Source organism: Anolis carolinensis, chromosome 2 (genome assembly GCF_035594765.1).
Source record: "Anolis carolinensis isolate JA03-04 chromosome 2, rAnoCar3.1.pri, whole genome shotgun sequence".
NCBI lineage: Eukaryota > Metazoa > Chordata > Lepidosauria > Squamata > Dactyloidae > Anolis > Anolis carolinensis.
Window position 1 is genome coordinate 9,915,417 of NC_085842.1, and position 27,350 is coordinate 9,942,766.

The 27,350-nt window shown below is 45.5% G+C and overlaps 2 protein-coding genes across 2 annotated transcripts; both read right to left on the reverse strand.

Moving 5' to 3' along the window:
- Positions 1-8,991: 8,991 nt before the first annotated feature.
- On the reverse strand, positions 8,992-25,586 carry LOC134296931 (zinc finger protein 239-like). Its single transcript, XM_062973113.1, has 3 exons — positions 25,499-25,586; positions 19,803-21,244; positions 8,992-15,117 (listed from the first exon to the last, which is right to left on the reverse strand). The coding sequence occupies exons 2-3, from the start codon at positions 19,834-19,836 to the stop codon at positions 13,967-13,969; spliced, it is 1,185 nt and encodes a 394-aa protein (XP_062829183.1). The 5' UTR covers positions 19,837-21,244; positions 25,499-25,586; the 3' UTR covers positions 8,992-13,966.
- Positions 21,595-25,548, reverse strand: LOC134296961 (zinc finger protein 24-like). The gene is made up of 2 exons (XM_062973176.1): positions 25,446-25,548; positions 21,595-22,860 (listed from the first exon to the last, which is right to left on the reverse strand). Exon 2 carries the CDS (start codon positions 22,731-22,733, stop codon positions 22,158-22,160), a length of 576 nt encoding a protein of 191 aa, XP_062829246.1. The 5' UTR covers positions 22,734-22,860; positions 25,446-25,548; the 3' UTR covers positions 21,595-22,157.
- Positions 25,587-27,350: the final 1,764 nt, after the last annotated feature.

Genomic DNA, 27,350 nt, shown 5'->3' on the forward strand with positions numbered 1-27,350 from the left:
AAACTAAGACAAGTCAAACACGCATTCTGGACTTTAAGAGAGCTGACTTCCAAAAAATGAAGGAATTACTGAGCGGCATTCCATGGACGCCAATATTAAAAGACAAGGGAGTTAAGGATGGATGAGAGTTTTTTAAAAGTGAAATACTCAAGGCGCAAATGCAAACAGTGCCAACAAAGAAAAAAAATAAAACAAGTGCAAAGAAGCCAGAATGGATGTCCAAAGAACTTCTAACCGGGCTAAGACTCAAAAGAGACATGCACAAGAAGTGGAAAAGGGGAGAAATCACCAAAGAAATCACCAAATTCAAACGTATAGCCAACTCCTGTAGGGAAAAGGTTCGCAAGGCTAAAGCGCAAAATGAGCTCAGACTTGCCAGGGACATAAAAAACAACAAAAAAAGGCTTTTTTGCTTACGTTGGTAGAAAAAGGGAGAACAAGGAGGCAATAGGGCCACTGTGAGGAGAAGATGGGGTGATGATGACAGGGGACAGGGAAAAGGCAGAACTACTTAATGCCTTCTTCTCACAAAAAGAAAGCCATCTTCAACCTCAGCAACATGGAATGGACGAAGGATTGGGGGAAATCCAACCCCAAATAGGGAAACAAGTTGTCCAGGAACACCTGGCCTCTCTAAACGAATTCAAGTCCCCAGGGCCAGATCAGCTACACCCAAGAGTACTGAAGGAACTAGCGGAAGTTATTTCAGAACCACTGGCAATTATCTTCGAGAGTTCTTGGAGAACGGGAGAAGTCCCAGCAGATTGGAGGAGGGCGAATGTGGTCCCTATCTTCAAGAAGGGAAAAAAGAACAACCCAAACAATTACCGACCGGTCAGCCTCACGTTGATACCAGGCAAGATCCTGGAAAAGATCGCTAAGAAAGTGGTCTGTGAACATTTAGAAACAAATGCTGTCATTGCTAATAGTCAACATGGATTTATCAAAAACAAATCATGCCAGATTAATTTGATCTCTTTTTTTCATAGAGTTACAAGCTGGAATGCCGTGGATGTAGCCTACCTGGATTTCAGTAAGGCCTTCGACAAAGTCCCCCACGACCTTCTGGCAAACAAGCTAGTAAAATGTGGGCTAGACAAAACTACGGTTAGGTCGATCTGTAATTGGCTAAGCGAACGAACCCAAAGGGTGCTCACCAATGTGTCGTCTTCATCATGGAAAGAAGTGACAAGTGGAGTGCCGCAGGGCTCTGTCCTGGGCCCGGTTCTGTTTAACATCTTTATTAACAACTTAGACGAAGGGTTAGAAGGCACGATCATCAAGTTTGCAGACGACACCAAACTGGGAGGGAGAGCCAACACTCCAGAAGAGAGAAGCAGAATTCAAAACGATCTTAACAGATTAGAGAGATGGCCCAAAACTAACAAAATGAAGTTCAACAGGGACAAATGCAAGATATTCCACTTAGGCAGAAAAAATGGAATGCCTAGATACAGAATGGGGGACGCCTGGCTCGAGAGCAGTATGTGTGAAAAAGACCTTGGAGTCCTCGTGGACAACAAGTTAAACATGAGCCAACAATGTGATGTGGCAGCTAAAAAAGCCAATGGGATTCTGGCCTGCATCAATAGGGGAATAATAATAATAATAATAATAATAATAATAATAATAATAATAATAATAAAAAATGTATTCTTATATCCCGCCCCATCTCCCCGAGGGGACTCGGGGCGGCTCGCAACAATAATAAAAACAGTGACAAATTACACATTGTAAAATCAAACATGAAAAGCAGTCATACAATCAATACATACATCACATGTTAAAAACAAGGAGATAAAACAGTTCTAGGCCGAAATAGAGGGCTTCTGTAGCTTCGTGGCAGAAGTACTCAGCAAGGTATCAATAATCATGGCAGAACACTCTCTAATTAAATTAAATGGGCAGACAAATCAACCCCCAAAAATTAGTCGTCGAAGGCCCTCTGGAAAAGCCAGGTTTTAAGGCTTTTTCGAAAGGCAAGGAGGGTGGGGGCCTGTCTAATCTCCCTCGGGAGTGAGTTCCAGAGGCGGGGGACCACAGCAGAGAAGGCCCTCTCTCTCGTCCCCACCAGCCGCAACTGCAAAGGTGGTGGGAGCGAGAGGAGGGCCTCCCCCGAAGAGCGAAGAGATCGTGCAGGTTCATAGGGGGAGATGCGGTCTCGAAGGTAGGTGGGTCCCAAACCGTTTAGGGCTTTGTAGGTGATAACCTGCACCTTGAATTGGGCCCGGAAAACAAACGGCAGCCAGTGGAGCTCCTTAAACAGAGGCGTAGAACGCGCCCTGTAGTTTGCTCCTGTTAGAAGCCTGGCTGCCGAGCACTGAACTAATTGCAATTTCCGGGCCGTCTTCAAAGGCAGCCCCACGTAGAGCGCATTGCAATAGTCCAGTCTAGAGGTAACTAAGGCGTGGACCGCCGTAGTCAGATCAGACTTCTCGAGGTATTAGTTTTAGTTGTGCAAAGGCCCTCCCGGCCACGGCCGACACCTGAGCCTCAAGCGTCAGCCCCGAATCTAGGAGGACCCCCAAGCTGCGGACCTGCGCCTTCAGGGGGAGTGCGACCCCGTCAAGCACAGGTTGCCACCCAATACCCCGATCGGACTTTCGACTGACCTGGAGGACCTCTGTCTTATTAGGATTAAGTCTCAGCTTGTTCGCCCTCATCCAGGCCAACACAGCGGCCAGACACTGATCCAGTATCCGAGGGGCTTCCTTGGATTTTGGTGGAAAAGAGTAGTAGAGTTGGATGTCATCCGCGTAGAGATGGCAACACCCTCCAAAACTCCGGATGACCTCTCCCAGCGGTTTCATGTAGATATTGAAAAGCATGGGAGACAGAATAGAACCTTGCGGGACCCCACAGGACAATGGCCAGGGGTCCGAGCAGGTGTCCCCCAGCTTCACCATCTGGGAACGCCCCTCTAGGAAGGACTGAAGCCACTGCAGAACAGTACCCCCAAGGCCCATCCCGGAGAGACGGCCCAGAAGGATACCATGGTCGATGGTATCGAAAGCCGCTGAGATGTCCAAGAGAACCAGCAGGGTCACACTCCCCTGTCCAGCTCCCTGCGGAGGTCATCCACCAAGGCGACCAAAGCCGTCTCGGTACTGAAACCAGGCCTGCAGCCAGACTGCGATTGGTCCAGAGAATCCGTATCATCCAAGAATCCCTGGAGCTGAGAGGCAACCACCCGCTCCAAGACCTTGCCCAAAAATGGAAGGTTGGAGATTGGTCTGTAGTTATGCAAGTTGGTCGAATCTAGGGAGGCCTTCTTTAAGATAGGTCTCACCACCGCTTGTTTTAGATTAGATGGAAATCTACCCTGCCCCAAAGAGGCATTAATTATTCTCACAAACCAATCAACCAACCCACCACTGGCCTGTTTTAAAAGCCAAGATGGGCAAGGGTCAAGGGCACAGGTGGTCGCCCTCACCGCTCCAAGAATCTTGTCCACATCATCAGGCTGCACAAGCTGAAACGGATCCCACAAGATCGAACAGACAGAAGCCTCGGTTACCTCACCTGGCATTGCAACAAGGCCAGCATCTAAGTTGGAATGAATCTGAGCGACTTTGTCTGCAAAATGGTGAGCAAACTCGCTACACCGAGTTGCCGGGATGTCAGGTGCCCCCCCAGCCTGAGGAGGGTGGAGGAGCTCCCCAACAACCCGAAACAGCTCTGAGGATCTAGTTGTTGCAGACGCAATGCAGGCAGTCGAGAAAGCCTTCCTGGCTGCTCGCAACGCCGCAGAATAGGCCCAAATAGCGGCTCTAGACCGTGCTCGGTCAGATGCATCACGAGTTGTCCGCCAGCGGCACTCTAGTCTCCTCCTCGCACGTTTCATCTCCGCCAGCTCCCCAGTAAACCAGGGAGCTGGGGCAACTCCACGTAGCGAGAGTGGACGTTCGGGGGCGATCATGTCTATAGCCCTGGACAACTCACTGTTATAGCGAGCGACCAAGACATCGACAGGATCGTCAGGCTCCATGGCAGACAGATCCCCAAGAGACCTCAGGAATCCCTCAGGATCCATAAGTCTCCTGGGGCGGACCATCTTAATGGGTCCACCACCCCTGCGGAGGTTTACAGGTGTGGTGAGTCTTAAACTGATCAGATAATGGTCGGATCATGACAATGGAAGGATAGTTTGCTCTTCCACTCCAACCAAACCGTCGCCCGCAACAAAAACCAGGTCGAGTGTATGTCCAGCTTGATGAGTGGGACCCGATATCACTTGGGACAGTCCCATGGTCGTCATGGCGGCCATGAATTCCTGAGCTGCACCTGTCAAGGTGGCCTCAGCGTGAATGTTGAAATCTCCCAGCACCACCAGGCGCTGGGAACCCAGCACCACGCTAGAGACCACCTCTGCTAGCTCAGGCAGGGAGACTGCTGTGTCGCGGGGTGGACGGTACACCAGCAGAATCCCCAAACTGTCCCGGGTACCCACCCTCAGGTGGAGACACTCAAACCCGGCAGGTTGCAAAGCGGCGCATCTGACCAGGGCGATGGACTGCCGAAAGACCACCGCAACCCCACCTCCCCGCCCTCCCGGCCTGGCCTGCTAATGCACCCCGAAACCCGGAGGACAAAGCTGGGAAAGACTAACTCCACCCAGTTCATCCAGCCAGGTCTCGGTGATGCAGGCCAGATCCGCCTGCTCATCCAGGATTAAATCCTGAATAATAGATGATTTACCCTTGACGGATCTGGCAATAAACAGCAGGACCTTCAGCCCGGAGGGGCTGCCATGGAGGCTACCACACCTATCCTTCTCCAGGGTCGCAAGAACTCTGTTGCGCTTCTCCCTGGGAATCCGTCGACCGCAATTCCTCCTCCTCCATCTAGATCCAGGGAAGTCCTGCTCCCCTTATTCTATTCTGCCTCGGTCAGACCACACCTGGAATCACACTGTGTCCAATTCTGGGCACTGCAATTGAAGTGAGATGTTGACAAGCTGGAAAGCGTCCAGAGGAGGGCAACTAAAATGATCCAGGGTCTGGAGAATAAGCCCTAGGAGGAGCGACTGATAGAGCTATGCAAGTTTAGCCTGCAGAAGAGAAGGCTAAGAGGAGACATGATAGCCATGTACAAATATGTGAGGGGAAGTCATTGGGAGGAGGGAGCAAGATTGCTTTCTGCTGCCCTGCAGACTAGGACGCAGAACAATGGCTTCAAACTGCAGGAAAGGAGATTTCACCTGAACATCAGGAGCTGTGGAACTCTCTGCCCCAGAGTGTGGGGGAGGCTCCTTTGGAGGCTTTTAAGCAGAGGCTGGATGGCCATCTGTTGGGGGTGCTTTGGATGTCATTTTCCTGCTTCTTGGCAGAATGGGGTTGGACTGGACTTCCATTTCTATGATTCTATGATTCTATGAGGGTGAACTACAGTTCCCAAAATCATGGGTCAGTTCCCTCCACCCAAACCCAATCAGTATTCAAAGTTGGCCATGCTGGGTATGTGTGCCAGGTTTGGTCTAGAACGGTCATGGGTTGGGTTCACAATGCTCTCTGGATGCAGGGTGAACTACAACTCCCACCCTGGTGCCAGGTTAGGTCCAGATCTGTTACTGGTGGGATTCAGAGTGCTCCCTAGATGAGGGGTGAACTACAACTTCTACCATGATGTATCAGCCCCCCCCCCCCCTAAAATCCCTCCATGGCATGTGGGGTCTGTGTGCCATGTTTGGCCCAGATCTGTCGGTGGGGTCACAGAACCCCCACTGAGAGAGCACTGTGGGTGAACCATAACTCCCAACCTCTAAGGCCAGTCCCCTCCACACCCACTGGTATTCCAAATTAGGCATGTCAGGTCGGTGTGCCAAGACCTGTTGTATGGAGTCAGCTGATCAGTTCTGGTCTGTTTAGGAAAGGGTTATGGAAGAGGCAGTGGGTGGGATCGTGCACATTCCACAGCAATGGAAAGAGTAAGAAACACTGAGGTGTCTGTGGTGGAGGGAACACATCAAATCTAGGGTGAAATTGTCCCCATAGAAAAGCATTCCCTTGGATGGTGGGCAGAATGGTGTTTGTGGAGGACGTGGTTCACAGCGCTCTCTCTAGTCTGCAATGCCATGAGAGGGAGGGAGGTTGTGGGTGTGCGTGAAAATGGGAGCCTGTCTGTGGAAGTGGGAGACATACACATAGAACCGCTCTGAGTCCCCCTGCGGAGGCAGATGTGGTATAAAAACAAAGTTTTAATGTATTATTATTTCATAATTTCACTTTTATTATGGATATAGAAGAAGAAGAAGACATAGGTAGAGACTAGCTTAGGTACCTGGCGATGCCTGGGTTAGGACATTTGTGGTGCTACTTATTAGAAAAAGCCTGCCTTTCCTTTCCTTTTCTATGTATGCTCCAGATGGGAAATTCATGATGATATGGGTGAACTACAATTCCCAAAATCAGGGGTCAGTCCTCCCCAAAGCCTGCCAGTTTTCAAAGATAGCCACGTTGAGCCAATTTTGGTCTGGATCCATTGCCGGCTGGGTTCAGTGTTCTCTGGATGTGGGTGAACTACAGCTCCCGGATTCCTAGGTCAATCACCCCAAACTGCCATCAGTATTTAAAGTTGGGTATGTTGGGTCTGTGTGCCATCGTAGGCTGGGTTCACAATGGTTTTTGGATGTAGAGAACTACAACTCCCCAAATCAAGGTCAATTCCCCCCCCAAAACCCCTGTCCAGTTTGCTAGTAATTAATGTCACACTGCAGACACTGTTGCAATGACTTCTGCACCTTCCATCATGGGGTAAAATGTGGAACTGATAATAACAACAACAACAACCATAACTTCATTCTTCTATCCCTCCACCATCTCCCTGAAGGGACTCGAAGCGATTTACAGACGGCTCAAAGTGCCTAAGAACATACAAAACCAATTAACACCATATAAAATACAACTAAATAAAACATATGTGCATATAAAGACATCAACTCAGACTCAATCAAGCGGAGGTAAATGACTGGCACCAGGCCAGGCTGTAAACAATGGAGTAAAATCAGTGTCAGCTGCAGTAAAGGAGAGAGGGCATGGGACGAAGTGCAAGCTGTGTGACTACTACAGAGGATGACTGAAGTCCCTGCGAAAGGAGGAGTGTGTGTGTGTGGGGGGGGGGGTGTCTCATCTCCCTGGGGAGGGACTTCCAAAACAGGGCTTGCCTTGTCCCCAAAAGTTTTAGGAAAGATCTCCAATTATTATTATCATCATCATCTAGCTTAGAGACCCAGAGGTGCCCAGGTGAGTTGGAAAAAGCATTTGTTGGCTGGGTTATTTGTCGACTGGGTTCAAGGTTCTCTGGCTAAGGGTGAACTACAACTCCCATATGCAAATGGCAGTCACCCCAAACCCTGCCAGTATTCAGTCGGCCATGTTGGGTTTGTGGGCCATGTTTGGTCGAGAACTGTAGTCGGGTGGGTTTAGTGCTCTCTGGATGCACGTGAACCATGACTCCCATATTGCAAAGTCAATCCCCCCCAAACCCTGCCAGTATTGTGTCTGTGTGTCAATTTTGGTCCAGGTCCAATGTCGGCTGAGTTCTGTGCTCTCTGGATAAGGGTGAACTGTAACTCCCCAAATCAAGGTCTATTCCCTCAAACCCCTGCAGTATGTTCAGTTGGTCTTGGGGGTCCTGTGTGCCACGTTGGTTCCAGGTCCATCATTGGTGGAGCTCAGAGTGCTCTTAGATTGCAGGTGGACTATACATCCCAGTCCCTACAAGTCCTATAAATGATGCTGAATTCTCCCAAAACCTCTCTCTCTAATTTGTTCAGTTGCTGATCAATTCCTGTTTGCTGTGTGCCATGGAAAAGAGTAGGAAAGGGTTATGGGAGAGGCAGTGGGCGGAGTCATGCAAATTCCACACTAATGGAGAGCGTCAGAAACACTGGGGTGTCTGGTGGAGGAAAAACAGAAGATCTAGGAGGAAATTGTCTTTGTATGAAAGCCTTCCCTTGGGTGGTGGGCAGGATGGTGTTTGTGGAGGACATTGGCAGGGTGCTTGGGCATTTTCACGGCACTCGCTATAACCTACAGTGTCATTGGAGGGAGGGCCACTGGTTCCTCCTACGTAGTGGGAGCTATAGCCATTTGTGGAAGTGGGAGCCTGTCTGTAAATGGGCGCCCCGGCTACATACATACATACATACAGATTTTTACTTTTATTATGTGTTTAGATAACAACAACAACAACTACTACTACTACTACTATTACTACTACTTTATTCTTAAATCCCACCACCATCTGCCCAAAGGGACTTGGGGTGGCTTACATGGGGAAAACGCCCAGCAAAAACAGAATAAAATATAGCACAATGAATATACAATTGTATTTTCAATCATCAAACCAATAAAACCAAACAACAAGCATTATAACAACATAAGAACAACAACCACCATCAACCAGTAGCCGAGAACAATGGGCATGTTCAGATCTAAGAGGGCGGGCAAGGGCTAGCGCAGGAACAGTTGCAAGGGCAGGGCGGGTAATACAGCGCTGCAAGGCCGGGCGATGAGTGAGGGCGAGGGGGCCTAGTCGACAAAGGAACCAGTTCATCAAAGGCACATTGAAACATCCACGTTTCAGGTCTTTAGGGAAGATGGGCAGGGTGGGCGCTCATCTGATCTCCCTGGGGAGAGAGTCCCAGAGCCGGGGGGGCACCACCAAAAAGGAAGGCCCTCATTCCCCCTCGTCCCCACCAACCGTGCTTGAGAGGAGGCAGGAGCGAGAGAAGGGCCTTCCCAGCAGATCTTAAAGGCTCTGCAGGTTCACCGGGGAAGACGTGATCGCAAAGATAGGGTGGACCCAAACCATTGTTGGCAAGATCCGATTGAATTCATCTTGGGAAATGGTGTAACTGGGTGGTTGAGCTGGGGCGTCCGCTCCGGCTCCTGTAGACATTCTGGCCTTAGGTTGTTTGGTGCTTAGTTGGCGGAGTCAAACTGTCAGAACCCTGGCTGCTGGGCACCAATAACCTTACACGGAGGCCAGTCTCTATCTAATATCTTTATTAAAGAAATATATAAAAGCAATAAAAACAAGTGAAGAGTATAGTTCAGAAACAGACCTTTCAAAAGAGGTCAAATATAGTCCAAAAATGTTTTGTCCAATAAATGATATTAGAGTTCAAAGTTTTAATCCACTTGACCGAAACACACACTCTTGCCAAGCAATAGTGTGGGGAAATGTCAGAGTCTTAGAAGTCCAATGAAGCTTGACAACAAGGCTGGAAATAAACTTGATTCTTGACTAGGTCCGTGACTAGAAACAAGGCAAAACGTGAAGCGTGGAACAGGGTCCGTGGTTAAACTGCAAGGCAAGGCAAGGCTCGAAAACTTGATCCGGGAAGCAAGGAACTGGAGTTACGAAGTCCACACACGATCTCTCTCCTGAAGCTGATCAATTGACTCCGCAAAGAATCTCTCGCGCCAAACCCCTATATTGGGTCTCGTTTTCCCGCCAACAATCTCTTTCCCTAGAGAACGAGAAGCGAAACCCACTCTGTCCAGATGCATTACTCCTTAGAATTTCCCAAGGGAAGCAGACCTAATCAGCCAGTTGTTTGGCAGCGATTCTTAAGCTTCTCCGATTAGCTTCTCTAACTCCTCTGTCTCTAGAATAAGATTCCTTCCTGGGAAACGGAGGGGAGTACTGCCCAAGGCCTGGTTTACTGAATTCTTGAGGGCAAACATCAACATCCGGCAGGTGAAGGGACTCCAGCTCTTGTTGAACCGGCGAAAACCCCATGTTTTCCTCTTCATCTGCCACGATAGTACCAGGAACAGGACTACAAGGCCCATGAGGCATCACAAGACGGAACCAGAACTTCCCCATCGAAATAAGGCAGTGACTGGGTTAACTCTGGTGTCTGGCCGGGCCAGAGTATCTCAGTTTTCGCAGGATTCACTTTTAGTCTACTTGCTCGCAGCCAACTCATCACTGCTTCCAAACACAGCTTAAAGTTCTCAGGAATCGTGGTTGTCCCAGGTTCGAGACGCAAGAGTAGCTGGGTATCATCTGCATACTGGTAGCACTCTAGGCCAAAGCTCCGCACGAGTCCAGCAAGTGGTCGGACGTACATGTTAAATAACAGGGGCAAAAGGATAGCACCCTGGGGAACTCCACAGCAAAGGCAGGAGCTCTCAGAGCTTTGTCCTGACCACTCCACCCTCTGTCTCCGGTCCCAGAGAAATGAATTGAACCATTGAAGAGCTAAACCTCGTACACCAGACATAGCCAATCGATGGATCAGCAAGTCATGGCCCACGGTGTCGAATGCAGCTGTAAGGTCCAAGAGTACCAATAGCGCTGATCCGCCCCGGTCTAATTGACGACGAATTTCGTCAGTAATAGCTACCAAGACAGTCTCTGTCCCATGACCTGAACGAAAGCCTGATTGGAAGGGGTCTAAGCCCACAGTCTCATCTAAGAATTGCTGTAGCTGTCCCGCCACTGTCCGTTCAATCACCTTGCTCAAAAACGGAAGGTTTGAAACTGGCTTTTTCTCTCTCTTAACAGAAGCCTTGTGGTTTGCTGTCCTTTTTGTGGTGTTTGTGCTTTTCCTTTCTCAGGAGTGGAGACCTTCTCCTCCTTAACTACCTGTTTTTGACCTTTTGCATTCGCAGAACTTCTGCTTCTTCTGAGCTACCATTTAGAACCCCCTTATTCAGGTGCAGTCTTTCCCAACCTGCATCCTTATCAAAATATGCCACTTTTGAGTATCTTACTCTCCCTGGGCTGCTGTGAAACTTGAGCTTATATTTGTAGAATCCTAGAAATCTCAATCTGCGCCACTTTGGCTCACCTTTTGTTCTTTGACTAGCAGGTATGAGCACATTTGCAAACTGACCAAAAACCTTTACATACTTCAAATTTGGAGCTTTATTGTACATCTTTTTAAATGGAAAATCTTTGATACACTCATTCCACAAACGATTCACAATGAAATTACTCGTGTGCAGGGCTTCAGGCCAAATTCTAGAAGAACAACCTGAATCTTTCATCATGCAATTTTTCATCGCAACACCTCCATTCTCTTTTCCTTTTTCCTTGAGAAAATAAATGTATGCAAATCTGGTTAATCTTTCCACCAGCAACAATGCAAAACTAGACCCTCCTTCACTCTTATTAAATGGTCCAGCCAGGTGAACATGAACAATTTCAAACATTTTGTCTACTTTGATTTTGGATTTCTTTGAAAACTGAATTGGTTTAACCTTTACCTCTTTACAAACTGCACAATCTAGCAGATGGTCACATTTCTCACATTCAAAATCTATGCAAACATTTAGCATTTGATTCAGCACTTTGACATCAGTATGTCCCATTGCTCTGTGCAGATAATGAATGCATCTATCATGCACAATTTGTTTCTTTACATAATAAACCTCTGCACCATCTTTGCAAATTTGCAAATCATTTGAAACAATTTGTTTCTTTTAACTCCTTTTCACACAATTTTTCCTTTTTTCAAAACAAAGCAATAAATTCCTTTAAAGACAACTTTATAATTTATTTATTTATTTATTTATTTCCGGTATTTCTACCCCGCCCTTCTCCCCTGGGGGACTCAGTGCGGCTTACAAATTGGCAACACAGTGCCATCACATCAGCAATATAATACAAAAGGCATTAAAAACTAAAAACATTTAAAACATCATAATCACATTCTGTCAATGTTGCGACACTCAACCAATTGGTCTTAAGATCTGGAACACAAATTACATATTCCCAATTAACTCCCAAACAAGAAATATATGCAGTCCCACACTTATTGATGGTTCTCACAGTCCCATCTGCCAAAGTCACAGTTGTACCCGTTGTATCCTTCAGGTTCTTCCACATCTTTGGATCTATTACAATGTGATGAGTTGCTCCAGAGTCCAGGAACCACTTGTTCTCCCCTTGAACAGGATCACTGGCAGCCATGAAAGCATGGGCAGCAGATGCTGTTGATTTTGCACCTCCGCCTTTCCCACAATAATATCTCCCTCTGAAAGGCCTCTTCTTGGCACCTGGACAATTCCTGGCGATATGGCCTCCTCGGCCACAGGAATAACATTCTTTGTTTTGACTCCATACACAGATGTCTCTTGGTTGTCACCATCACCATCTGGTTGGAAGTCCATCTCTTGCGCCCCTCCTGGACATACTCGGGCTGCTCTTGCTTCTGGGACTTTTCAAACTTTTGTTTGTCCAGCTCCTCGAGGACTTTACAACAACCCAAGTCCAGTGACAAATCCTGGACCCTCAAACTTTGGAACGACTGGATCAGATAGTCCCACTCATCTGATAGACTTGCCAGTAGTACAAAGCATTTCTGAGCCTCTGAAAATTCAACTCCACACACCTCTGCTTCAACAAAAAGCTGCTTCATCAAATCTAGGTGCCGCTTAACATCCTGGCTCTTCTTTAGCTTAGTATTGTACAGTCTCTTAGTCCATATCAGCTGTGAAATACAGGATTCCCTCTGATGCACCGCTTTAAGAGAATCCCACACTTCGTTAGCGGAAACTTTGTTTCTCACATGCACCAGCTGATTGGGTTGAAGGCACAATATGATTATGGCTTTAGCCTTCTTATCTCTGTCCTGATCAGCATCAGCACCAGTTGTAGTTTTCTCAAGCTAACCACTCCCGACTAAAGAGGAAAACAGAGGATGTTTCTGTAGGGAAACAACGTTCAAAACTGGACATTTGCAACCAAGGTGGAAATGGAGCTGGAAACTAAGACCAAAGGAACAACTGATGGAATTACATATGGTTTATTTCTTTTCAGACGAGGTGACAAGACAATCATATTTAACACTCTGAAGCAGTGGTCCTCAACCTGTGGGTCCCCAGGTGTTTTGGCCTACAACTCCCAGAAATCCCAGCCAGTTTACCAGCTATTAGGATTTATGGGAGTTGAAGGCCAAAACATCTGGGGACTCACAGGTTGAGGACCAGTGCTCTGAAGGACTGTCTGTAAAGAAGTGTATGATTTTATTTTGTTTAATGATGACATGTTTATTTGATTTGTTTAAACAGTCAGGTTTAGTTAATTTAAAATGGTGAGTATTAGAGCTGTTAATACCAGCATTGAAGAACCGGCTGCTATGACAACGGGGGCGGAGCCAACCGCCATTTGGAAAGGAAAAGGGGAATGTTTTAAAACCCAGTTTCAGTCTGTGATTTTTAGTCACAGGAAGAAGACTGATTCTCATGTGGAGGATCAGGGTGACTCAAATAAAAGAATTTGAGTCAGGTCTAAAATAAAAGGACAGTCTGTGATTTTAAATCACAGGGAGCAGTCTGGTTTCAAGACTGAAGGGAACCAGAAGGACAGACCTCTATTAGGCCAGACTAAGCAAGTTAGGGGACTTGTTTAGGGTCATTTACAGAGGCTGTGGATTAGGGAAAAGTTAATCCCAGTAGATCCAGGAGGATCAGGTTTTAGTTTAGCTGAGAGGAAGAAGTATTTTGAAAGTTTGAACACCTCATATCTGTTTGTAACCATTAAGCTAAGTGCCTTTAAAAAGTTATAAGAAACCATCAAGCTCTGTTCAAGCAATAAACTTGTTTTGATTTAATTCCATCTAAGTCTCTGTCACAATTATATACCAAGTTAAGCAATATCAACATCTGAGGTAAAATAAACAAAGAAGGTATAAAAAGAACCAGTGCCATCTGCCGACATCTCCTCCATTGGTGGCAGCGAAGAAGATAATTAAATAAATAATTAATTAAAATCATCATCCATAAGACATCTTTATAATTGGTGGTATCTGTGTGTGTGGTGGGATCAAAAAGATTCTTCCCTCACACATCTGTACACTGTCACACAGAGCTTGCTTTCTGCTGCTCCAGAGAACAGGACCTCCAACTTACAGGTTCAAATAACAAGAACGGGGACTCCACCAAATCTGACGCAGAACTTCTCAAAGGGTCCTGTTTGAAATCAGACATTTACACACAGTGGCTGTTTTTTAGCCTGTATGTGTTCTCTGGTGCTGGTTAAGGGATGAAGTCCGAGTAAAACATTTTCCACATTCATGGCATTTGTAAGGCTTCTCTCCTGTGTGGCTTCTTTTGTGCCTCACCAAGTCTGAAATGGAAGCAAAACATTTCCCACACTCTTGGCACTGGTATGGCTTCCCTACTGTGTGGAGTCTTTTGTGTTTCACCAAGGTTGAACTGTCAGCAAAACATTTCCTACACTCCTGGTTCAACAAGGCTGAACTGTCGGTAAAACATTTCCCACACTCCTGGCATTGGTATGGCTTCTCTCCTGTGTGGAGTCTTTTGTGGCTCACCAAGGCTGAACTGGAAGCAAAACATTTCCCACACGCCTGGCATTTGTATGGCTTCTCTCCTGTGTGGAGTCTTTTGTGGCTCACCAAGTTTGAACTGGAAGCAAAACATTTCCCACACGCCTGGCATTTGTATGGCTTCTCTCCTGTGTGGAGTCTTTTGTGGCTCACCAAGTTTGAACTGGAAGCAAAACATTTCCCACACTCCTGGCATTTGTATGGCTTCTCTCCTGTGTGGAGTCTTTTGTGGCTCACCAAGGCTGAACTGGAAGCAAAACATTTCCCACACGCCTGGCATTTGTATGGCTTCTCTCCTGTGTGGAGTCTTTTGTGGCTCACCAAGTTTGAACTGGAAGCAAAACATTTCCCACACTCCTGGCATTTGTATGGCTTCTCTCCTGTGTGGAGTCTTTTGTGGCTCACCAAGGCTGAACTGTCAGCAAAACATTTCCCACACTCCTGGCACTGGTATGGCTTCTCTCCTGTGTGGAGTCTTTTGTGGCTCAACAAGGCTGAACTGGAAGCAAAACACTTCCCACACTCTTGGCATCTGTATGGTTCCTGACCTGTGTGAAATTTTTTGTGTTTCACCACACATTTTGCAGATACTTTCCCTTTAAGATGGCTTTTCCCAACATCGAGTGTCTTGTGAAGCACAAGTGCCATATTTTGGGTAAAACACCTCCCACACACACTGCATTTGTCAGGCCTTTCTTTGGCAGAACCTCCATCTTCTCTGTGGGCTTGCTGCTGTTGACGAAGGCCCCAGTTGTGTCCAAAATGTTTCCTGTATTTGGTGCATACATGGCTCTTTTCCCCGTTATCTACTGTGAAGAAGAACATAAACAATCGTTCCTCAGTGTGAGTCATAAAGACTCAAAGGATGTGGGATAAGAAGTGGATTGAAATGATCCTCAAAACAACACAGACATGGAGGAAAAGAAGATATGCCTGTTGTCCTTTCCCCTCCCCTTGTTCAGTAAAGATGGACCCTGGTTGTCTGCCTGGAGCCTCTAAGAGAGAGATGAGTAACATACGCTCCAGAGGCTCCCTGTTGCTCAGCCCAGCCCGGTTTTTTATTCCGCCTCCTTCTCTCTGGGGAATGGATGCCTTTTCCCTTCACATCCAAATGCTTGCCTTTTTCTCTAGCTTTAGACTTTACCAACTACCACCCATTTCACCATCCTTCCCTCCTTTTTCTTTCTCTCCCCCAATCCCAGTTCTCTTTTCCCATGCTCCCTTAATGTTGGATTTTTCCACTCCAACGTAGAAGATCCCATACCTAATTTCAGAGTACAGTAGAGTCTCGCTTATCCAACATAAACTGACCAGCAGAACATTGGATAAGTGAAAATGTTGGATAACAAGGAGGGATTAAGGAAAAGCCTATTAAAGGTCAAATTGCATTATGATTTTACAAATTAAGCACCAAAACATCATGTTTTACAAGAAATTGACAGAAAAAGCAGTTCAATACCTGGTAACATTATGGAGAAATCACTATATTTACGAATTTAGCACCAAAACATCGCAATGTATTGAAAGCATTGACTACAAAAGTATTTACTACTAAAAATTGACTATAAATATAGAATTACATAAACTAACACTGTCGGAAGTTAAATCTGTAAAAAGTTCAGTCTTGTGAAGATTTTTTAAAATCTGTGATCCTTGCCTGCTTTTCTGACAACTGCTGTTTCTCCGCTGCCAAGTCTCGCCATCTTTGCAGCATCATTTTGTCAATCCCCGTTGCTTCTTGTTGCTCAATGTATGTGATTGTGGTTTCTAGAGCCCTAACCCTATCCTTGTGCGAGATTCTGAGAGGCTCGACAGTTGATGCCTGATCATCAGTTTCGTCGCCATCGTTACTGATAAGAGCAACAATTTCTTCATCCGTTATTTCATACTGATCGTCTTCGTTTATCCAACTTCTAACTTCTTCCGAAGACACATTCTCACACCCAGGGACACGCCGTACTAATTGTAGAATGCTTTCTTCGGTTTCATCTGTGCTTTTCCTTCCCATAATCTCATCCTTATCTTCGCCTAACAACTTCTTCCAAGACCTGGCAATTGTTGGACCCCAACCACAGTCCATGCCCTTGCAACCCAAGAAGCAACTTCCTTTACACGGATGCGTTTCCATTTTTCAATCCTGTCTTGCCCTTATTCTATTTCTTCTATCATTGCCGACAATAGCTTCCTGCGATAGTTCCTTTTGAGCGTTTCCAAAACGCCGAGATCCATTGGTTGTCATACGGCAGTTACATTATGTGGAAGAAACATCGCCTTCATGTCCCCCTCTTGAAGCTCCTCTGCATCAGGGTGTGTCGGGGCCTTAACTAGCAACAAAACCGCATTTCTGGGCAGGTCATTTTCTTTTAAAAAATTATCCATGGAAGGAACAAATTCCTTAGGGCTGGGCTGTAGCACAGCTGGTAAATCACCAGCAGTACTAAGATCTACCAACCGAAAGGTGGCCAGTTCGAAGCCCGGTTGGGGGTGAGCGCTCGACCTCAAGCCCAGCTCACTGTTTACCTAAGCAGTTCGAAAACAGTCTATGAGCTGTAAGTAGAGAAATTAGGTACCATAAATTGCGGGGGAGGTATTTTGCGACATCATAAACATCAAGACCAGAAATGTGGTGACGAAGAGGAAGTTGGAAGGAGGAAGTTCTGATAGCTCTCCCTCATAGAGAATGAAGCAACAGCACCCCTGTGACTGAATCTGAGCGCAACATCAGCCTCCAAGGCACCAAAAAAACCGGACTTCAAGACGACATACCTCCTTCTGTTTGTCTTATTCTTTTCTGTCCTGTCTCCAAACGGCATTGAATGTTTGCCGTGTATGTGGGGAATAGCGTCTAGATCCAGGGAAGTCCTGCTCCCCTTATTCTATTCTGCCTTGGTCAGACCACACCTGGAATACTGTGTCCAATTCTGGGCACCACAATTGAAGGGAGATGTTGACAAGCTGGAAAGCGTCCAGAGGAGGGTGACACAAAGGATCAAGGGTCTGGAGAACAAGCCCTATGAGGAGCAGCTTAAAGAGCTTGGCATGTTTAGCCTGCAGAAGAGAAGGCTGAGAGGAGACATGATAGCCATGTACAAATATGTGAGGGGAAGTCATAGGGAGGAGGGAGCAAGCTTGTTTTCTGCTGCCCTGCAGACTAGGACACGGAACAATGGCTTCAAACTACAGGAAAGGAGATTCCACCTCAACATCAGGAAGAACTTCCTCACAGTGAGGGCTGTTCGGCAGTGGAGGCTGGATGGCCATCTGTTGGGGGTGCTTTGAATGCGATTTCCTGCTTCTTGGCAGGGGGTTGGACTGGATGGCCCATGAGGTCTCTTCCAACTCTACTATTCTATGATTCTATGTATTGTGATCTGCCCTGAGTCCCCTCGGGGAGATAAGGTGGAATATAAATAAAGTGTTATCGTCATCGTCATCATCATCATCATCATCATCATCATCATCTTTAAAAATTTCACTGGTCAGCAACACACTTTTTTGATTGTACTATTTTACAGGAAGAGCGTTTTTTGAAACTGTTTTAAAGGCTCTGGGATTTTTGGGCTTCCCAATCATTGCAAGGTCCATTTTGTGGTTTGCTGTAGCATTGCTGCACGCTAAAATTGTCAGCCTCTCTTTGCTGTGCTTTTAGCCAGGGGCTGCTGCTTCAGTTCTGGCTGCAAGACTCCTACTGGGTAACACTTTGCAACTGAGGCCGGTCTCGTCACAATTCAACATCTGATCACCCGTTAGGTTTTCAATTTCATTAAATTCTTCAATTTTTTTTCATGAATGCCTCCGTTTTTTGATAATTTGATGACAGCTTCTCACCACAAACACTTAGCTGACGGATTCCATAACGTTTCTTCCACTTGTCGAGCCAACCAATGCTTGCTGTAAAATCTGGATCCCCTTCATTACATTCCTTTCGAAAACGCAACGCCTTTTGCTGTAAAATAGGCCCTGAGATAGGCACACCTTTGTCTCTGGACTGCGTAAACCAAACATACAAAGCTTCACTAACGTTTTCATAGTTACACTTTATCATCGTTTTCCTCTCTTTTAGCGCACCATCAGTAACTTTGGGGGAACTCCGTTCTTCCATCTCTGATCGATTCCCGTGAGCTAGTTTCAGAATAGGCTGAAGGAATCCCTCCCACTTGTCTCCTGATTGACAGTTGGGATGTATCTATTTGTTCTCTCTGTTTCTTTCTCTCATTCTGATTGGTTTTGTAGAATGGTGCATGCTTTTGCTTCAGATTTCTGACTTATATCTCAGTGTGTACTGTGTGTATTAAGACCTCTCTCTGCTTGTGTGTCAGGAGAGATGTAGGGCTTGGAGTTTTTCCCTCTCTTTTAATCCCGAGAAGAGATGGAAATAGAGAGCAGCTCAGACCCAGTCCTTTACTATTTAGAAAGGGAGTTATTTAATTTTTTTTGTAAATAAACCTTTTGTAATTTTAAAGACTGGACTCTGCATCTTTGTTTCTGAAGTTCTTGATTTTTTACAGATCACTTCCTTGCTCTGTTCGTTGTGAGCTGAATGCTCAACTATCAGTTTCCTGATGGTATTTATAGGTTCTCTGCTTTTTGGAGGGTAGTCTTCCCTTACAAAATCCTGAGAATTCTTGGAAATATCATTCTGTCGACTGTCCCTTTGTTCAGCTCTGATTCCAATACCTGTCTAATTCTGCACACCTTTTACAGGGGAGCTGCAACTTCTTCACATATGAGAATTTAGGAAAGTGGCTGCGGATAATTTGGGATTTTCTAACATTTAGAATAAATATACAGAGTGTTTCAAAAAGATGCACTCAATTGGAAAGAGCTAGATTTCTGCAGATGTGAAACTACCATGAGTGACACTCTTACCACTTGAAGGAGAGGGGCAGAGTTTGACGGCTGCTCTATGCCTCTCCCTGTGCACAAAAACCTCAAGCCCCAATCATTCACAAGCACAGAACATAGAACACATGATATTAAATGTCGCAATCTTGCGAATGAATGAGGCTGGGGCTGTTTGTGTGCTGGGAGAGGCAGCGTAGAGAGAGAGAGCTGAGCCTTCAGACACGCAAAGACTAGCCTGCCTGGTTGGGAGGAAAAACAAGGTTGAATACCACACCAATCATAAGGTGTATAGCCGCCTATGCGTATCTGATGCTACGGGAAGTTTGTTTTTTTTCATGATCCGTTCTCCGGCCCCTCTCTCCAGCCAATCTGCTCCCTCCCTCTATTTTCTTCTCACACAAACACTCAGAGAGATTGAGAGAGAGAGAGAGAGAGAGAGAGAGAGAGAGAGACTGACTTTGATTTGACTCCAGTTATGGAAATCTTCCCACTTGAGTCTGAATTGGTGCTTATTATTATTATTATTATTATTACTCTTATGTCATATATTTCTAACACAAGCCCTGCCTTGCGGACCCTCAGTGACTGTGACGATTTAGGCTAATACTGCCTTTTGAAACAGAAATCCCCATCAGTGAGGGAGCCTTACCGAGAGAGTCCACAATCCCATTCATCTCCTCCATGACCTGCTTGTGCAAGGCTTTCTGGTCCGGATTCAGGAGAACCCACTCCTCCAGGGAGAAATCCACAGCCACGTCCTCAAAGGCGATTGGGCCCTGGCGGAAGAAGAAAAGATTCCCTCCTCACGTGAGAGATATCAAGAAAAATGATGACAAGAAATAATTTAAAGTAAACTTACATTCCTGCTGGTTGCTTGAAAGGGAAAGGGCGAAGGCCTCCATGCCACAAAGGTAAGCTTTGTAGAGACGACGGGTTGGTCACAGTCAGAACCATTTCTTAATTGATATATAGAATCAGAAATGGAATCAGGGTATGTTCCCCATTTTATTGTGATGCCCACAACTGGACACAGTGTAATTTCAGGTGAGGTCTCCCCAAAGCAGAAAGAAGGTCGCCATGACTTCCCTGAATCTAGACACAATATTCCTTGGGATGCAGCCCAAAATCCCATTGTCTTTTCAGCTGCTGCATCACATTGTTGGCTCATGTTCCACTTGCAGTCCTCTAACACTCCAAGATCCCATCATATGAATGATTGTCAAGTCAGGTGTTGCCCCTCCTGTACCTGTGCATGGCATTTTTCTCCTGCCTAAGTGTACTTCTCTACATATATTCTTGTTGACATTAATTGGGTTAGTTTTGGCCCAGCTCTCTAACATGTTCAGGCCATTTTGAATTGTGATCCTATCTTCTAGACTGTCAGCTATGCTTGCTAATTTTTTGTCATCTGAAAATAAGATACGCATGTTGAGCAGTACTGGGCCCACTCCACCCGTTGTCACTCAAACCATTACAAATCCACTGAACAGGAGTATTATCCAGCCCACTTTTTACTAGTTGTTTATAAAACCAGGAGAGGCCTTTCCAAAGGTCTTACTGAAAGCAAGATGTGCTACACCCACTGCATTTCCTTCATCTACCAAGCTTGGAACTCTACTGAAAAACAGATTAGTCTGGCATGACTTGTTTTGGAGAAACCCATCTTGCCCTTCAGTGATTACAGCATTTTTTCTAAGTGATTCCAGATGGCCTTCTTCATGATCTGCTACTTATGCTTATGCTGTTTAGTCGTTTACATTCTTTGGTGATCCTCCCCTTTCCATTTCATGTACATGTCCCTTTTAAATCTTAGCTCCGTTGAAAGTTCTTTGAACATCCATTCTGGTTTCTTTAGTTTTCTCTTCATTTTTTCCCTTCCTTGTAATTGTGCCTTCAGTATTTCACTTCTAAGGAAACGCCTTAAATCTTGTCTGTTTAAACAGATATTTGGCCATTAATCCTGGAACCAAAGGCACCCCGGCAGGCCCCGTCCTCCTCTCCCAGGAATCCTCCTGCTTACCTGACTCAGTCCCACTCCATCGCAAAGGGGGAGAAACGGCTGAGGATTCGGCCACAGCATCATTCCAGACCCTGGAGAGAGAGTAAGGGGTGGAAAGCTGGTCACAGAAACAGGCCTCAGAGGTGACCATTGCAGTCCTATAAAGAAACCAATGAGGAAACGACCCTAAGAACACAGGCGCATTCAACAGCCCAAGAAGATCTACAATGTGAGGGTTTAGGACTTTATCTCACAAGCAGTGCTGTGAATATGTTGGAATGAAACTAGTACTGGGCTTGGTAGTTCAATTGACTAAAGTGATTCTTTGCTGTTTGTCTTCCAGCTCAGTTTCAGGGCTCAGCTCAGCTTAGGGTCCCACCTGGGAAGATACTGAAGGGCTACCTAAAATAACCCAATGCCTACATATAAGAAAAACAACAACAACAAAACAACAACAATAATTTTATTTCTTATTTGCCTCTCCTTGCAGTTTGTGGCGGGTTACAACACAATTTTAAAAATACGAACATTGCCAAAATTCAACAAAGATGCATATTAGGGCTCTGACTTTGGCTCAAAACTTCCCCCGTTGTAATGGTCACATGGTTTTAATTGTTTTAATTTGATTTGGATACCAGATTTTATTTTTCTTTTATGTTTGGGTTTTTTTTTTGCATGTTGTATTATATGTGGCATTTAATTCTGCCATTGTGTAAGACTGCTCTGGGTCCCCCTTGGGGAGAAGATCAGTATATAAATTAAATAATAAATAAATATTTCTATAAAAGATCCACATTAAAACTACATTTCTATAAAATACTTATCAAAGTACATAGGTACATAAGTTTAAGATATATACCAATCTCAATGACCCAAAATGTTCACCTTCTGAAGCTCAAACTGTGTAAATTCCCCAAAGCGGGATTTCCACTGGCACAAAACCCCAAAACTCCCAGAAGAGTTCCTTCTCACCCGGCAAGGCGGCAGCCCCGTCTCCTTCCCGCTTCAGCTCCTTCTGCCTGAGACTCTGGGTGGTGTCTGGTGGAGATTCCTCTGGTGCAGGGACTTCCATGGAGTTATTATTATGGGCCTGGAAGAGCACATCGGTCCCATCTTGGAAGAAAGGCAGGATGTACGTTCAACCTGTCCATCAGTCCCCAGGTTAGTGAAACCCAGAGGGAATGCTCTCACCTGTCCTTCCTGCTCCTTGTCCTCGGCCCGACTCAGGAGGAAGCCTTCCGCCAGGGCCACCGCCTGGGAACAGGTCTCTGCCCCACACTCTCGGACCCAGCTCCCCATCTCTGGGGGCAGGATGCTCAGGAACTGCTCCAGGGTCACCAGGTCCAGCACCTCGGCCTTGGTGTGCTGCTCTGGCTTCAGCCACTGGCGGCACAGATCGTGGAGACGACTGCAAACCCCTCTGGGTCCTTCACCCTCTTGGTAGGAGGACTGCCTGAAGCGCTGGCGCTGTGTGTCCGAGCTGTCAAGGTCCACACTCAGGGACTCATGTCTGGTTCTTTCCCAGGATTCCCCACTGCCCCCAGGTCCTGCTTCAGGCTCACGTGAGTTGGGTCTCTCCATGTTGGAACCACTCTGGTGAAGAACCCAACCGTATCCAAGATGTTTTTCCTCCTCTTCTTTCTTTCAAGGGAAGGAAATCCCTCCACAGGCTCTACTCCAAAATTCTCAGCCCAAAATCACATTTCCTCTGTGAAAGAAAGGCAGAAAGGTTGTGGGACCAGGCTTTTGAGCAATAGTAGCAGCAGAAATGACAACTACAGTAGAGTCTCACTTATCCAAGCCTCGCTTATCCAAGCTTCTGGATAATCCAAGCCATTTTTGTAGTCAATGTTTTCAATATATCGTGATATTTTGGTGCTAAATTCGTAAATACAGTAGTTACAACATAACATTACTACTTTTTCTGTCAAATTTGTTGTATAACATGATATTTTGGTGCTTAATTTGTAAAATCCTAACCTTATTTGATGTTTAATAGGCTTTTCCTTAATCCCTCCTTATTATCTAAGATATTCGCTCATCCAAGCTTCTGCTGGCCCATTTAGCTTGGATAAGTGAGACTCTATATGATCCAAGGTATAATGACAGACCCGGTTTGGACTTGAAATGCGCCTTGAATGTTTATTTATATGTATATTTATGGAGGTTTGAATGTAATTTAATTTAAATGGAATTTTGAAATGTGACTGTAATTGTTTGATATATGTGTTTTATATTGTAAGCTGCCCTGAGTCCCCTTGATGGGTGAGACATGGAAACTATTCTAGAGTACAAAATCCCATTAAGACCAGAACTTTTTCTACTGGGAAACATCAAGAAAGACTCTTTCTTTATATAACAACAGAAGCAAGAACTGAATACGCAAAACTATGGAAACAACAAGACATGCCAACACCAGAAAACTGGATGACAAAAGGTTTCGAAGTGGCCAAAAAGGACAAACTAACTTCAGCTGCACAACAAACAAATATACAGAAACTTCCAAGAAGAATGGAAGCCCTTCACTGAATTCACAAAGCAAAGGAAGATGACCACAGCAGGATCTGTTGACTAAAGTAATATTAATAGTATAGTTACATTTTGTACTATTTCTGAACTCTTTATTCAAGAGACTTTGAATCATTGACCTATCAGCACTCTTTGATTAGAACACAATCTTGTTAATTAGATATTTTAGAGCGACACATATATACAAACACATATTTGTGTAGTGTTTAAAGAAGAAAAGATAACCATGTAACATAGAGAGAGAGCAACTGCAATGAATCACTCTGACCAGGAGGTCATGAGGTCGAGGCCCGCTCGGAGCCTATGTTTGTCTTGTCTTTGTTCTATGTTAAAGGCTTTGAATGTTTGCCTATATGTGTCATGTGATCCGCCCTGAGTCCCCTTCGGGGTGAGAAAGAAGGGCGGAATAGAAATGCTGTAAATAAATAAATAAATAAATAAATTGATATTTCGGATCTTTATGGCAGTCGTTATGATGAGATGAAATACATGCAAAGAACTGGAAAAGGAGGCGGGAAGGAGGCTGGATAGCGTGGGAAGGCCTGAGTCCTGAGGAGAAGAGGGCGTTTGTTTCTGTCTCAGAGGACATTTGGATCTTCCAGAACTTGAGGCCATGTTTATAATCCTAGGCCTTGGGTGAAAGAGAGGGATGTGAAGCCATAACAAAGAGCAGGCCTCTCTTCCCTCTCCCTCGGTGGCACAGAAGACATTGATATCGTTCTTTTGTTAATAGCTTAAACTATACCTCATTAGTTATACATCAGACCCATAATATTAAATATTCAAAACAATCCTACCTTTCCTTTTGGCACCCACGGTGATTTCCACCCTTAAAGATGAGGTAAAGATTACCTTTAAAGCTGAGGTAAAGATTACCTTCAAAGCTGAGGTAAAGATTACCTTTAAAGCTGAGGTAAAGATTACCTTTAAAGCTGAGGTAAAGATTACCTTTAAAGCTGAGGTAAAGATTACCTTCAAAGCTGAGGTAAAGATTACCTTTCAAGCTGAGGTAAAGATTACCTTCAAAGCTGAGGTAAAGATTACCTTTAAAGCTGAGGTAAAGATTATCTTTAAAGCTGAGGTAAAGATTACCTTCAAAGCTGAGGTAAAGATTACCTTCAAAGCTGAGGTAAAGATTACCTTTCAAGCTGAGGTAAAGATTACCTTCAAAGCTGAGGTAAAGATTACCTTCAAAGCTGAGGTAAAGATTACCTTCAAAGCCGAAGTAAAGATTACCTTTAAAGCCGAGGTAAAGATTACCTTTCAAGCTGAGGTAAAGATTACCTTTCAAGCTGAGGTAAAGATTACCTTCAAAGCTGAGGTAAAGATTACCTTTCAAGATGAGGTAAAGACTACCTTCAAAGCCGAGGTAAAGATTACCTTCAAAGCTGAGGTAAAGATTACCTTTCAAGCTGAGGTAAAGATTACCTTTAAAGCTGAGGTAAAGATTACCTTTCAAGCTGAGGTAAAGATTACCTTCAAAGCTGAGGTAAAGATTACCTTCAAAGCTGAGGTAAAGATTACCTTCAAAGCTGAGGTAAAGATTACCTTCAAAGCTGAGGTAAAGATTACCTTCAAAGCTGAGGTAAAGATTACCTTCAAAGCTGAGGTAAAGATTACCTTTCAAGATGAGGTAAGGATTACCTTTCAAGCTGATGTAAAGATTACTTTTCAAGCTGAGGTAAAGATTACCTTCAAAGCTGAGGTAAAGATTACCTTTCAAGATGAGGTAAAGATTACCTTTCAAGCTGAGGTAAAGATTACCTTTCAAGCTGAGGTAAAGATTATTTTGAAGGTAAAAACCCCGTCAGACCTACACTTCAGGTTCTCAAGCGACACTTTAGGAAGCCGGGAAACCTCGCCGAGCGGAGGCGGAGAGAGGAGGCTGCTTCCCCGACACGACCCGTCCACGCAGAGGCGCCTCCCGCTCCTTGGCCTGGCCCCCCCTTCTCCGCTTCAGCAGCCTGCCTGCGATGAGGAGCGGGCCAGGAGAGTCCGGCCCAGAGGCGGGAAGGCGCGGGCGAGTCTGCCTGGAGACGGGTGACGCGGCGAGACGAGGCCGATTCCCATTGGCCGATTCCTGGAGTGACCGTTAACGGCAGAAGGGCGGAGGGGGGGGCGGGGCGGGGGCGTTCCTGCCCGGAGACCGATGACGCCGCTCTGAGAGGAAGGCGGATTCTCATTGGCGGAGAAATGAAAGAAGGGGCGTGTCTGTCCGCCTGCCTCTCCGCTTGTCTCGGGCCCCGCCCCTCTGTGGGTCTCCTGCCCGCGGCCGCCATGTTTCTTGAGGGCGGAAGTCCAGCGAGAGGCGGGAAGACTCGGGGAGGGAGGGGCCGGGCGGCGCTCTTTCCTGTCGGAAGGAAGGAAGGAAAGAAGGAAGGAGGCCTTTCGGAGAGAGAGAGAGAGAGAGAGAGAGAGGAGGAGGTGAGTGGGGGGAGGGATGGGGGGCGCCCCCTCTGCCCTCAGGCCTTCCTTCCTTCCTCCCTTCCTTTCTTCCTTCCTTCCTTCTTTCTTCTCGGCCTTTGGGAGGGAGCGGCCTGTCTGTCTGTCTGTCTGTCTGTCCCGTGACTCTGCGGCCTGCTCTCTCCTCTGCGCATGCGTCCTCTCTCTCTCCCCCCCCCCTCCAGAAGACTGTGACGCGCTCTTGGTGGGGCTGCCCCTGAAGAAGGCTGTTTTCATGTTTGTCTTGTTACGCATTTTCAATGGTATCCTGAGGCTTTCATGCCAAGCTGCTTTGAGTCCCTTTTGGGGAGATCAAGCGGGGTATAAATATCCCAACAAACAACCACGAGCAGTTTTGGTTCTTGGCCAATGGACAGAGCAGTTCAAGCCCAACCTTCACCCTCAGTCTTCAATTCAATGTGGCTTTGTTTTTATAGGCATTCAAGGCGTCAGATGGTGCCCTTGTTGTCAGCCGCCCTCAATGATGTCAATACATCTCTCCCTCAAACGGATATACAGCAGAGTCTCACTTATCCAACAGAAACGGGCCGGCAGAATGTTGGATAAGCGAATATGCTGGATAATAAGGAGGCACTAAGGAAAAGCCTATTAAACATCAAATGAGGTTATGATTTTACAAATGAAGCACCAAAACATCATGTTAGACAACAAATTTGACAGAAAAAGTAGTTCAATATGCAGTACTGCTATGTAGTAATTACTGTATTTACGAATTTATCACGATGTATTGAAAACATTGACGACAAAAATGCGTTGGATAATCCAGAATGTTGGATAATGATGTAAATTTAGAGCAACGGGAAGAGCCAGGGAGGCAGTTCCATCTTGTCTCCTGTGCCATAGCAACATGCTGTGCTAATTTTATATACATATATATATATAATATACAATAATTTATAAATATACAATATATTGTACGTACTTGTAATATTGATAATAATATTATAATGCAATACAATATTATACTAATTAATAATATAATATTAATTATATATTATATATTAAATGTAATATTACTAATAATATTACCATGAAATTATATAGTACAATATAGTAATTTAATGGCTTATATTGTGCTATGCTAATAATATATTGTATGTACATTTGAATTGTAAGCCGCTCTGAGTCCCCTTCGGGGTGAGAAGAGCGGCATATAAATGTAGTAAGTAAATAAATAAATAAATAAGTCTCTCCCTCAAACGGATA